The sequence below is a fragment of the Mus caroli genome, unplaced genomic scaffold (genome assembly GCF_978045245.1).
Source record: "Mus caroli unplaced genomic scaffold, Mus_caroli_1 scaffold_9, whole genome shotgun sequence".
Classification (NCBI taxonomy): Eukaryota; Metazoa; Chordata; class Mammalia; order Rodentia; family Muridae; genus Mus; species Mus caroli.
Genome location: NW_028227264.1, coordinates 106391524 through 106405411, shown reverse-complemented (window position 1 = coordinate 106405411; position 13888 = coordinate 106391524). Strand labels below are relative to the sequence as shown.

Sequence of the window (13888 nt, the reverse complement as noted above, 5' to 3'; positions counted from 1 at the left end):
CTTATTGTTCCAGTAGCAAACCACTTAAAACAAGCTGATTCAATTGTTGTATTTCATATATTTTTATTTAGATTTTATATACTATGATTATTATTATGTGCAAAAACTACCATAGAAATTTTCCTGTATCAGCAACATGATATTTTGCATTTTTTGTTAATGTTAAATTAGGCAAGGATATCTTCTTACTCATGTAACAATCATTCAAGTCGCAGTTAATAAGCTATATTCAATAAGGAAACAAAATGTTATGAAACAAAGACAACGAGGATCCAACTAATGTAACTTCCATGTATCCTGAAGACAGTAATTATAGACCCCACTTTGATGGGCAGTTGTTACTGCCAGTGCATCTAGGCTGAACAGATGTGTTTAGCGCAGTACCTTTGTTAGGGCTGCAATTCGCTGAGCAAGTTCAGCCTCTACTTCAGGTAAAGTTTCAGCTTTTCTCATGGTCTGCTGTAACTTTTGCTCAGCCAGTTCAAGACGCTCTTGTAATTGCCTGTTTTTTTCTTCCATCTGAAATGGGAACAATAGGGGGACCATTCAAATGGTGAGGAGTTAGAGGAGTTAGAGCAAGCCTATGAACTCTGTACTTCAACTGTTCTTGGAGCCTCAAAATCCACCATTACCATACTTAACTGTGCAAAGTAAATAGAGTTATCATGATTGCGTGTGTTGTCAATTTTAATTACTGATTTTTTACATGATAAAATAGCAACTATCATGACATTGGCAGCAAACAGAAGAGAAACTTCTCATGAGTATGAATTTGAACAAGTGGAATATATTTCAGTATTAATACTGCAGGGTACCATCATCACCATCAACAGCACAACATAAATCATATTGAAAATGAAAGTTTTAGACTGGAATAATATAAAGAATACAGTAGTACAAGAGCTCAAACTCTAGAGATTGGATGAACTCTAGAGATTGTCTATTCTTTGAATAGGACAGATAATATTTTATGATTGTGCCTTATAGTCTCTCCTGTTCAATTCCTTCACTATGCTGTGGTGACACACAAACAACAACAACAACAACAACAAAACCAATTAAATCATTAGGTGTTAGTGAAAATTTAAGACTGGTCATTTTTTTTTCTCTAACATGGTTACCCTCCAAATAATTGAAACAGAGACAATTAGATTTAACAAACTTTCAGACACAATAACAGACCATATATTAATCTATTCTAATTTTCTAAAGTAATCTAGCTAATTTCCAGCCCAAATCCCTAATATTTTTGCATTTTAGTGTTGATCTGGGTCTCAGTGCTCATGTGTGTTCTTATGGAGGCTCCTGGTCTTTCACAACCTGGTGGAAAAACTCTTCTTTCCTTTCTATTCCTCCCCTGACTGGCATCAGAAGTCCCACCTTATTATCTCTCCTGCTCCATCATTGACTTTTTCCTTCATAAAATAGAGACAATTGTGGAGCAGTGTTTGAACAATACTGAGACAGGAAATTCGTAGATCAAACATTATAATTCCATGGCTGGATTGCAACTGGATGCAGAACCACAGATGTCTACATTTAAATAATATAAGGATACTCTTTACACAGTGCACAATAACAGTATGCCAAAAATTAGGAGTGTTTATTTGATTGAAACTGCATTTCTATAAGACAGGTTATAACCATCCTTGTTTTATAGGCTGAAACTTCTCTTTTGCTGTAGGCCTGGGTACACCTTCCAGTCTGTAGTTTATCATGTATGGGACCTGGGGAAATAGTCGTGTCTTTGGTCCTCAGAGTATTCAGTAAGTTGACTGCAACTAACCAAGTAGTTGGTAGCTAGAATTAGGTGAAGTAATGCAAGCAAATGCCTTATGGCCTGCTTCATAAGATTCAAAGTCAGTAGTTGCAATATCATTAATTTTGTATGAGTGCCTTCTTAATTTTGTTAAAAATAAACTATAAAATAAAAATGTGTTTCATGAATACTATCCTAGGTTTTAAACCATAATTATTTATATGCTAAAAAAAATCCTACTCTATGCTTTAAACAAATGATGAGAACACATACATAGTCCAAAACAAGCTCGAAACAGAGATACTGAACCTGCCGCAAGATGGCTTCCTTGTTCGCCAATTCATTTTCTAGTTTATCATTCATATCATGAATGGAGGTAGATTCTCTCTGAGCACTCAGGTAACGCTTCTCCAGAGTTGTGATTCTCTCTTCCATATCTTCCTTCTGAGCCATGGCCTGTAAATAACACTGTAAAAGTCATGTGCAAGTCTCTGATTTCATCCTCATCGGGGAAAACGCAAAATAAAATCACAGTCTTAGACCTAAGTAGTTTTCTTACTTAAGAATATATACGTACATATATACATACAGACACACACACACACACACACACACACACGCACACATATTAAAGACACAGTCCTGGCATTTCAAAGATTTCATGTATGCCATTACTGGTGGCACACACCTTTAAATTCAATATCTGGGAGCCAGAGGCAGGCAGATCTCTGAAATTGAGGCAAGACTGGTCTACAGGTAGAAGGCCAAGACAGGCAGAACTAAACAAGGAAAGAATTCCTGTCTTGAAATACTAAACCCAAAATTTTCCATATATATTTTTATTATTTTTATCATAAGTTTTGTTTTTGACACTTTATTCAGGAACTTTCAAATGTTTAGCAGAAAAAACAAAAACAAAAACAAAAACCAACCAACCAAACAAAAAAACCCTCCCTGCTGTAGATTTAACTGGCGGGTAAATTTGTTTATTATATGCCCCAGGACAGGGGAATGCCAGGGCCAAAAAGTGGGAGTGGGTGGGTAGGGAAGTGGGGGGAGGGTATGGGGGACTTTTGGGATAGCATTGGAAATGTAAATGAGGAAAATACCTAATAAAAATATTAAAAAGAAAGGAACCTGAAAAAAATAAAGTACATAGAAATAAAAGTATGGGTAGAGCTGAAAGCCAGGAAATTATTAAATTGGTTACTATCATTTTACAACTATCTTTCAATAAGAATCTATCTGTCAGAGGGCTGGCTGGATGGCTTAGTGCCTAAAAGCATTTCTTGCTTTTGCAGATGGACCATATTTGGTCCCAGTACCAGACAGATATCTAAGATCCATGTTTAACTCTAGGAGAATCTAACATGCTTCTCAGTAATGCCTGCCCCCAACTCATTGATCACACAAAGTATTCAGGCAAATCACCACACATGCAACTAAAATAAAAATACCAAACATTTTTAAAAATCTACTCAGTGCTAGTCAAGTCATGGTTATGAAAAGAGCATATATGCATATACAACTACTAATATAGTAATCCAACATAATTCCTACCAACAATCTATAAACATTTGTTTGTAAACCTACAACTTAAGTGTTGTCTTCAGTCCTCATTGAGGAAATTTCTCTTTACCGAAAACACAAAGAACTATAGAAAACCACAACCAGTGAAAATGTAGACTTGTGGAACATAGGCCCAACCTAAAACCTCTATACAACAGTTCTGCACCCAAGGCACCGGGAAGATTGAAGGAGAAGAGATAGTAAGTTTGAAAGAGTCAGAAGATCAGGAAATTTGCTATGAAATTGTGTCTTCTAGTAATGTCAGAAAGTACACCCATAAAGTCTCACCAACATGACTGTCTAGATTGGAGCAGAGCAAAGACAACACCAATGACCATGTTGAAGTGGACAGAGAAAACTGCACAAGGTCTCAACCCTACATAAATGATGGTAGGCGAATGAGAGTAACTGGGAGCAGAAGAGAAGGTCTTTTCCAGGAAAATGATCACTACAATTATTTTCCAGAGTCAAATTATCAGCTCTGAAAACATGAACACAAGTAACATCATTGGAACTGAGCAGAATATATTTAGGAGCATAAGGAATTGAGGCATGGTTGTAGAGTTTTTTACATTATTATCAGGATTTACCATATCATTCCATTCTTTTTTTTTTTTCCTTAATGGAATCTTGCTATACTCTAAGAGTCCAGAGATCATCTGCAACTCCTAATTTGCAGCATTTCTTCCAAATTTCCAAAAGAAATAGAAACCTGTAAAGGACAATCCATCCTTCTTCATCATCACCAAATATGATTATTTACATATAAACCCTTATTTCCTTTTTTTCAGCTTAGATGGCTATTCCCCCACTAATCAAAGAAAAATCAGTCTTAGCACTCTGGATCTCCATTAGAGACATTGATTACTCCTTTTTCTGTTTTGAATTGTTAAGATAACAGTTGTCCTATTTTATATCTGTTGCTTTCAACCAAGATCCTAACAAACAGTAATGTGAAGTGGAAATTCAACTGGCATATAAGTTGTATTTTACTGTTTTGAGGAACTCAAGGCAGGACATAAAGGAGTTAACCATATCACATCCACAATCAAGAATTAGTGTCCTTGTATAATTGTGTAAGCCCAGTTAGATTTTTTTCCTCTATTGCTATGAAGGGACCCATGTCTAAGGAATGGGGCAACTTCAAATAGGTGTGCCTTCCAAAACAGACATTCTTACAGGGAAACTCGAGTTAGAAAATCCTTCATTAAGACTCTTCTGAGGTGAGTTTACATTGTGTCAAGTTGAGAGCATGACACAAAATGCTACAGACAATAAAAGGAAGACAGGGGAAAATGAGATGGTTCCAAGGAAATAAAATTCAAAGTGTTGCAGTCCATTTCTGGTTATTAATGAAAATTTAAAGGACTTTTGTCAAACTGCTAGATAATATGACAAGATTCAACCAAGGATTAAAAAAATAAGCAACAGCATAAATATAAGAATTAGCTAATAAGATTCTAGAAAAACAGAAAGTTGTACACAATGGAAAACATTATAGAAAACTACTGATTGGATCAATTGTAAAAATTATTCACAAGATAATAATAATAGTACAATAAATTTGATTTTTGTATAATTACAATGGAAATCAAATACAACATCAAGTCATACAGAGTATAAGCTTAATACCTAATATATTAATTAGCAAGACTTTTACTAGGTTTTAGTAGAAGAGAAAGCGCTAACAGAAATGCCCAAAGGGTTGAAAATCAGAATTTAGGGAAAATGAGATAGAAAAAAATAAAGTAAGAGATTGTAAGGGAGCTATCTCCATGTCTTTGTCTCCTTCTCATCCATGACCCCCTCTGTGAGCCTCTTGACTTTTTCTCTTGTTGGAAATGTATATTTATGAAAGAATTGATTAAAAGATGATAATTCATGCTGCCCTGAGTCTCTTTGTCCACACAGAAGCCAGCTGTTCTTTTGGAGCAGAGGTACCAAATGTCCTTGAAAAACAAATAGCCTCATTTACTATCATATTTTTGATATTCTTTGTCATACTATTGTGCTATTGACCGAAAGTCTATTCTGAATGCTAGTTTGATCATATTATTCCTTGAGTTAAAATAATGTATTTGTTTACTTTTATCTTCGAAGTAAAACACAAGCCACAATACTCTTGCTTTTTTGGCAAATACAGTCCAAATTCAGTGTATTGAGGTATATAATATTACTTCCAAAACTGTACCTTTCTTTTGATTTATGAAAGTAGGTTTATAAGCAAATAAGTTGATAAAGTTATAATCAGATAAAAGCAAAACAAAGTAGTGTTTGAGTAGACCCTAAATTGCATGATTGCATCCAGGGATAGGGAATGGGAGGCATAGAGGGGGTTGCAGACTTTGAAGTTAGTGTGCCACTTAGCCACGAATGCTATGCCCTGTAAACATTTACCAGAAGCTCAAAGGAACAGTGAATGTATTCTTCCTTATTGCCCTCGGAGAGAACCTGATCATGTTGAAACATTGATTTTTGAAAAAATCCTTAGCACATCTGAGGAAATGAATTAGAATTGCTAAAACAGAAAGAAAATTTTCTGACCAGTTAAGGACACTTGCTAAGCAGAGGCAAGTCAGAAAACCCAAGGTCCATGACTAGAGTCCACACCAGAGTGGAAGGAGAGAACTATCACTATATAGGTGTCGAATGACATCCACATGGGTGCTGTGATATGTGCATCCACACAAATGTAACATACCACACAGTATTTTAAATGACAGTTATTACATGCTAATCATTTTGTACCAATTGCTAGGACCATCACATAAAATTATCATACAATCTGATGACTTCATTTCCATCTGCAAAATCCTTCCTTGACTTGTTTCATCCTTTCTGACCTTCAGAAACTTGTGAAAGAAGAGTTGTTTATGTTAATATTAAAATATAAACATATAAAACCGAAAAAAATCCATTATATTGGCAATAATAATCCAGAATAATGTTATAAAATGTTGCCAGGATTTCACTAGGTTTTAGAAAGCACAGAAAATAATTATGGTTTTTAGTGTTTAAAAATATGTTGATTCATGTTCTTTATTTCTGTTATTTTATATTTTTCAATTAGTGTGCTTATATTTTGTGATAATTTTCATAAAGACCGCTAGAAATATTTATCAATTTCAAGGGATAAAAGAAAATTCTAAATCTATCATCCACATAAAAATTTCTCTCGATATTTTTAAGGCAATATCTTCAGAAGTGAAAGATGGTCATTTGTTTGTGGGAAATGGAAGTTGGTAGGATGTACCCTTTGAGTAAATGTTTTCCTTTGGTCCATTTTACATCCTTTTTGTAGATTATTAATAACTACCATATAATTACTAGGAATGGGGTGATATAATAGCTTAGTTACTTGGTAGAGTTCCTAGAGTGGAATATACACTCATTAAATAGGTACTTTGTATTAGTGATTACAAACCTTTCCATGCTTAGCTGCTCAGATCTCCTGCACACATTCCCTGCAGGAGTCAGTGTATGGAGATTTGGAACTGCATTTTTGACTCAGTGATTCATGTTAGTGATTCAATTTTTAACTACAGGCTGTGTTACCAAAAATAAAATTTGAACTTACAAGTCATAGAAATAGCTCTTCCTCTGTGTTATTTGAAGTTTCTAAAGAGAAAGCTTTTTCTTTAGCTCCTAAAAGCTGTTATGTAAAAAGAAAAATAGCAAAGTTTATATATAACTGGATTTTATTATAATAAATACATATAGTTTTATGGTAATGTAATGTAGTAGATTGAAAACATAATCCATGCCTCAACTAATATAAAAGAGAAATTATAGATTCATTTTTTGATTAATTTGCAGATGTAAGAAGAGCTGTTTAGTGCAAAGTCAGAAAGATACATTGGCTTTATTCACAAAATAAATGTAATCAAAGTAATTTACTGAGAATTTTAACCCTTCTCATACCTACATAGAGAGTTAAATGCTAGTATTCGTATATGGCTGATATCTTCTCGATTAAAAATTGGAGAATAAAGGCACAGTCTATAATTTCATTTTTGAATAATTGCATTATGTCTACCTCTGTCTGTTTTAAGAAAAAAATTAATGCAAAGTGCTGGTAAAGGGAAACTTCAAAGATTCTTGATGAAGCAATTATAAACTGTGTTCTGAAGGCATTGACTACATGCGCTTATATAAGTCAGTTCAGATTTCTTAGATTTTTCTTAATAGACAAAACAAAATACATTTTAATTTATAATTCAATGGTTGTCCATCTCTGACTGCCCATGTTTTTCCTTAAGTCATTCAATGAGCTCCTTTACTTGTTTTATATTGACATCATACTGTGCTGCAATTTGAGAAACAAAAAATAATTATCTAACTCTCATAATATTAAGAAATTAACAATACATGAGAAACATATTTAAGAAGCAAAATCAGGATTTTGAGTTTAAGTGACAGGGATTTCACATAACTTTGACTTTGGGAGAAAAATGACAAAATATTGGTTATTTAATTGGTAGTATACTGTGGCTGAAAATTTGTCTGATAGTTTCCATAGAGTAAAACTGTATTTAGGTGGAAAACAAAACCCAAAACTAAAAGAGAATAAGAGAATCCATTCTTGAAGTCAAACATAAGTGACGATGATCCAGGAATACAGATTTAGATTACCCCAAATTCCATGTTAAAATGTAGTAACAGATTGATGAATCTTTTCATAAAAGATAGTGATAAATGAAAACACTTTTCAAATATGTTGTTGGAACATTAGAAAGGAGAATTAGGGACATAGTAAAATTACACTGCTACAGGCCCTGGATGCTCCTCTTAGGACTGAATGGTTAGAACGGTTAGAGTCTGTTTGTACATTATAAAGGATGTTCATAACAGTCACAAAAGCACTAATCCAGGAATGGAAGGATCAAGGATGCCCTGATAATTTGACTCTGGTCTGGAAACATTTTAACCTTTTGAAATGTTTTTGGTTTTTTGGGTTTTTTTTGGTGTTTTTGTTTTTGTTTTTGTTTGGTTTTGGTTTTGGTTTTTTTTGTTTTGTTTTGTTTTTCTTATTCATTTTGCAGAAGGTTCAGTGAAAGGTGTGGTCTTCTTAGACACTTTCCTTCTCAGAAGTATGAAGGCTGGGGAAGCACTGTATAGTGAGAGAAACACAAATTTGAGGACATGCTATTTCCTTTGCTGCCAGATTCTAAAGTGTGGTTACTTCTCAGAGATTCTGAAGAAAGGATGGTAGCCCATAGGCCATGAGTAAGTCATGTTACATCAGTGAGCCTCATGTTGCTCTTCTAAAGGGGATTGGCATCCTCAAGATTACTGGCAATTGAGGAAAACGAACATAGTATACTTGTGATGGGTTTACTATAATATTTCTTTCCGAGAAAGGAAAAAGACAGAGCTAAGGCATGTGGCTTTAAAATTAATACTTTCAGAACTATTTTATTCTACATAGTATCTTCTGTGCATCTGTCTCTTGTTCTTCTTTGTGACTTTCTGTGTCTCCTTTGTCTCTCTGTCTCTGTCTCTCTGTCTCTTTTCTCTGTCTCTGTCTGTCTCTGTTTCTCTCTCTGTTCCCCACCGTGTGTGTGTGTGTGTGTGTGTGTGTGTGTGTGTGTGTGTGCGTACTCAAAGTCCTGCTTTGTGAAGACATCCAGGGTTGAGGAGTGAGTGCCAGCTCCTTCCTAGTTCTGTCAAGGATGTCCCTTCCTCCTTACTTCTTACACCTATAAGTTGTCCTTACACTTCCCTTTGCTGCCAGGCTCTGAAAACAGTTTTTTTCTGGTTGTCTGTCTGAGGTGGATGATGGGATATGTTCCTTTTCCATAAGTCTTAACTAAAACATGCCGACCTAGGAATTAGGAAGCTTAGAAATAAAATTATATATTGCATAAAAATTGCTTATGATAGGAAAGACCTAACCCATTAAAATACATTCCTAATGAACCCATCCCTGGCAATACAAGGTTGATCTTTCCTGCCTCACCTGATTTTTGGTCACCTATATCTAGACACTATTTTTTATCAAGGAGCTATTTTAAAATTTGCAACAAGGAAGGGAGAACCGGCGATACTGCACCCTCTCTGCAAGAGAGAGCTAAAAATAAAGTTGATGAGTGGCTAAAATGCAATTTAAAGAACTGAATCGCTGGAGCTACAAGCATGAAAAGCTAAAGAATGAGCAAAAGTTCATGTAATGGTGTAACAACTTAAATCTTACATTTTTGTGAAGGATGATAAGTAACCATTTTTCCAACAAAGGATTTTGGTGTTATGTGCACAATAGTTATATAGGTAGGTAGAAAAGATAAGCCAACAGGACTCTGTGAAGGGAATGTTTTAAATTAGGAGGAATGTGTATTGTTATATTAAAATTGAAATGAAATATGAAGGAACATTTGTACCTGTAAAAGGCAAGGCCAGGGAGCATGCGCTTGAGAGGAGAGCCTTTGAGCAAAAAGTAGAGGCTAAGAACACAGAATCAAGCAAGCCCTGCTTGTCAGCTTATCAACATAAGCAAAATGCATGTGATGAAAAGAATAAAGATGTCTGGGAAAGAGGAAAACAAACAAAAAGTGTTCACTTTAACTGAGCAAAGTGGGGTAGGATGACAGGGGACAAGACTGGATGCATTACTCTTTAAATATTTATCAAGCACCTTACATGGCTCTGATATTACTGCAAGTAGATTATACAGCAATTAAAAGATTTAAAAATAATAGTGTGAGCCAGATATTTGTAAGAAGGTATAAGCCAACTTCGGCCCACTAAATACAGTATTGTAACCTCATGTTCAAATATAATGAATGCATAGAACTATGGAAAGCTGTCGAAGACAGTGAGAAGTCACATATTGAATTTACAGATTATAGATTTACCACGGAATCAAATGCAGAATGGAACTTAAATAAACTTCCATGGAATATCTATGATTTAGGCCTAAGCAATAATATTTGATGCATTAAACCGCTGAATAGTTAGGTTTATGGGGGGGGGATGAAAGAAGCAAATGTCAGGCTGCTTTTTCTGAGACCCCTGTTAAAAGGCTTAGATGTAATCTCTGGGAATGGGAGAAGACAGAAAAATAGAGTTAGAGAAAGAAACTAGTAGCCTATGGTGGTTTTGTAGCTCACTCACCTTTGTTAACATAAAGAAAGCAATAGGAGACTGGATACAGAAGGCATCAAGGCAGGAGAAGGAGAGTGAACCAGTTACACACATGAGATGAGGGAACAGGTAAACAGGACATCAAGGACAATTGTATTAGGACATAGTATTAGCCTAGAGAAAAACAAATGTTCTAAGGACAGACGAGTAGAAAATGCTAGCCCTTCAAAGGACAGAGCATTTATCCCTTCATTCAACAATACAAATCAATATAATGCTTTATTATGACACGTTTCATGGGTCAATAGGCAAAGATGTGATAATACATCCTTAAGAAGAGAAAGAAAGAGATTTGGATACAACAAATAGTGCAGCTATATTAACTTGTTAAGCACATGGGAACATACTGAAGGATATGAAGATATGATTCACAGGAAAATGTTAAAATGAAAAATGTAAAACGTCAAAAGCAAAATTTTCTGATATGTAAAGAATTGTATTTTTAAGAGTAAGAAAGAAGAAAAGTATTTTGCACTTTTATTCTAATAGGTGAGAGAATTTGATGCCATAAATAAAATCTTTTCCTAGATCATTTAATAAATCTGAAACTTTTCTTTCTTTCTTTTCTTCCTTCCTTCTTCCTTCTTTCTCTTCTTTCTTTCTTTCTTTCTTTCTTTCTTTCTTTCTTTCTTTCTTTCTTTCTTTCTTTCTCTCTCTCTCTCTCTTGCTCTCTCTCTTTCTCTTGCTTTCTCTCTCTGTCTCTCTCTCTCTTGTCTCTGTTTTGAAGACAACATTATGCTAATCCTAGCAAAATGTAATATACTATACATAAAAAGAAAGGTTATATTATTCATATGCATATCTTCTTCATACACAGGCACTCACAGACCCAAACCTGAAATAAGAGACAATTTAAAGCAGTGTTTCTGAACACTCTATATTACACAAAAGTCATGTTTCATTTCCCCATGCACATTTATTCAAATTTAAAATATGGAGTCTTCAAATGTCATTACATCTTCAGAAAGACTTCATAATCGCTGAGCCTTGATTCCAAAGCTTTCCATTCATACGTATCTAAAGAACCGATAAGCAAACCATTTCTGCTTCCTGAACAGGTACATAACTAAAATAACAACCCTAATTATGGTCTTCAAGAAGAAAAGACTATTGGCCATTAGGGAAGTGCGTGGGGAGAGCTTCTCAGAGCAACATTTGGGAAGCCATTTAAGAAGCAAAGACAGACTGCTATGAGCTACCTACCTCTCGGATATCCCTTTGATATTTTGTGTTCATTTCTTCTGTTTTAATGAGGTCCTTTCTTGCTGTCTCTGCTTCTTGTTCCACCTCTCCCACCCGGGAAGAGAGAGCTGTTAAGCGTTCTTTCATTTGGGCCATTTCATAGTTTTGCTTCTCAAGCAATTCTTGCAGCTCGACGATCTGGCTGGTGTCATCTGTCGAATCTATGGAGCCATTGGATAGACGCTGCAGGAAGAGACAAAAGCATGGCACTTAGGACCTTCTTTATTCATAACCCAAAGGATGAGAGGTAAAATGGAAACGAAAATGTCTTCACAATGAGAAATAAGAATTCTGAAACAAACTAGTGTTTGTGAGAAACTATGAATTGGGGAGTACTGATATTAATAGATAAAGAAAAATGGCATGGAGGAGCCAGATAGGTGGCTGAGCAGTTCTACTCTGACAGAGAACCTGAAAAGTGTTCTGCTTATAGCCCCATGTAACCCTAGTTCCAGGGGATCTTTTGCCTCCCTCTGGACTGCACAAGAACCTGTGCACATGCACACACACACACACATACACACACAGAAAAAAAATTAGATAATTTTAAAATATGAAAGCACACCAGCAGTTTTTTAATTAGGGTGATAGATGCATTTGCATAATAATTTTATACAGGTATATATGAGAAATCTATATTATACGTGATTTAAGACAGACCACATATATATGTGAGCCATATAGCACATTGATTTAATTAATAGATAGGGATATAAAATATGTAATGTTTTCACTTTTGATCCAAATTCTTTTGAGTTTCACAGACTTTATTTCACTTTGTGTTTTAAATAAAATATTTCATACACTTTAAACAGTTTATCTGGATCATGTTCTTTTGCTTCCCCAAAATATTCCCAGATCCTCCCACCCCAAACCTACCCAACTCTTGAAAACATGTGATCCCGATTTCCTTATGCTGGCCAACTTCTCCTACGCACAGGGCCCACGTTAGAGGGTGGTTGGAATACTTAGTTTCGCTCCATTGGACAATATTGATTTTCCGGTTCCCAGAAGGTGTCAATTACAAGGAGCTTCTTGTTTAAGGATGGAACTTTGTTTCCAATTCACCTTCTCAGGGCTGAGATTATCTAATTTAAATTTGGGCATCACATATGTGACATTACAGTCTCTATGAGTGTATGTGTATCAGTCCTTTTATGTATGGATGATGTCTCTTCCTTTGAGTCATTAAACATTTCTGGCTCTCACAATATTTCTCCCTCCTCTTCCACATAGATTCCCCAGCACTGAAAATGGGACCAGTTGATAAAGAAATCCTATTTAGGTCTGTATGTATCAAAATCACTTTCACTTTGCATATAATGTCCAGTTGTGGGTGTCTGTTTTAGCATATACTATAAAAACAAAGTTTCTCTACTGAGGGCTATGTGGTGAAATGACTTATTCAAATAGCAATATGTCATTAGGAGTCACTTTATTGATATTTTTAGCAGAATAGTATTAGCAATTCCCTTAGGGACCATGACTTATGTAGTTTCAGGTTCTTGACCATTTTATCAATATTAGGTTTGGTTCCATCTCATACAATGGGCCTTAAATTAGTAAAATATTGTCTGATTATTCCTATAACTTCTGTTCCATCACTGGACCAGAATATCTTGTAGTCAGATTCTTGTTGTAGATTTCAGGATTTTTATCTGGGTATTAGTTGATGGTTATTTTTCTCCTCCTGTAGTGTGAAAAGTACATTCCAGAACCATGAAAACAAGTCACTAGAAGTTAAGTTTCAAGCTGGGCACCAGCTTTATTTCATGTTATATAACCCAATCACATAGTATTTTCTGCAATAGGGCCTTATCTTCAGTCTGTGAATGGTAAGCAAAAGTGTTGACCATCTCTAATGATGCTTGGGCAATCTTAGGACAATTTCAGGCAACTATTCAACAAGATGTAATCCATTACTAGCACTTAGTTAGTTTTTGGTGGTTGTAGATGTCTAGTTGAGGCGTTGTCTTTTCCATCCTATAGTGACTGCATTTAAAATTCTTTCATATATTTATAAATTCTAGAAACCTACAGTAGTAGGTTTCCATATGACTTGTCAAGGATCTTTGAATGACAGTAGGCCCTCCCCATATTTCCTTCTTTACCCAGGACTCCATTCTTCTCCCAATGTATTTTTATAGAGTGATGAACGGGACACCAAAATTACAGGTT

The 13888-nt window shown here is 35.1% G+C and overlaps 1 protein-coding gene across 29 annotated transcripts in view; it reads right to left on the bottom strand.

Moving 5' to 3' along the window:
- Positions 1-13888, bottom strand: part of Ppfia2 (PPFI scaffold protein A2) — a 459906-nt gene that overhangs the window by 95118 nt on the left and 350900 nt on the right. For 16 of the 29 annotated variants that reach the window (XM_029482326.2, XM_021175009.3, XM_021175012.3 and 13 more), the window contains 3 exons: positions 11672-11893; positions 2069-2215; positions 385-519 (listed from right to left, as the gene is read on the bottom strand). In XM_029482326.2, coding sequence (XP_029338186.1) covers positions 385-519; positions 2069-2215; positions 11672-11893 — 504 coding nt within the window. Of the gene's footprint in view, positions 1-384; positions 520-2068; positions 2228-11671; positions 11894-13888 lie in introns of all 29 variants that reach the window. The other 13 variants (XM_085843123.1, XM_085843126.1, XM_085843125.1 and 10 more) reach the window with 1 other exon arrangement.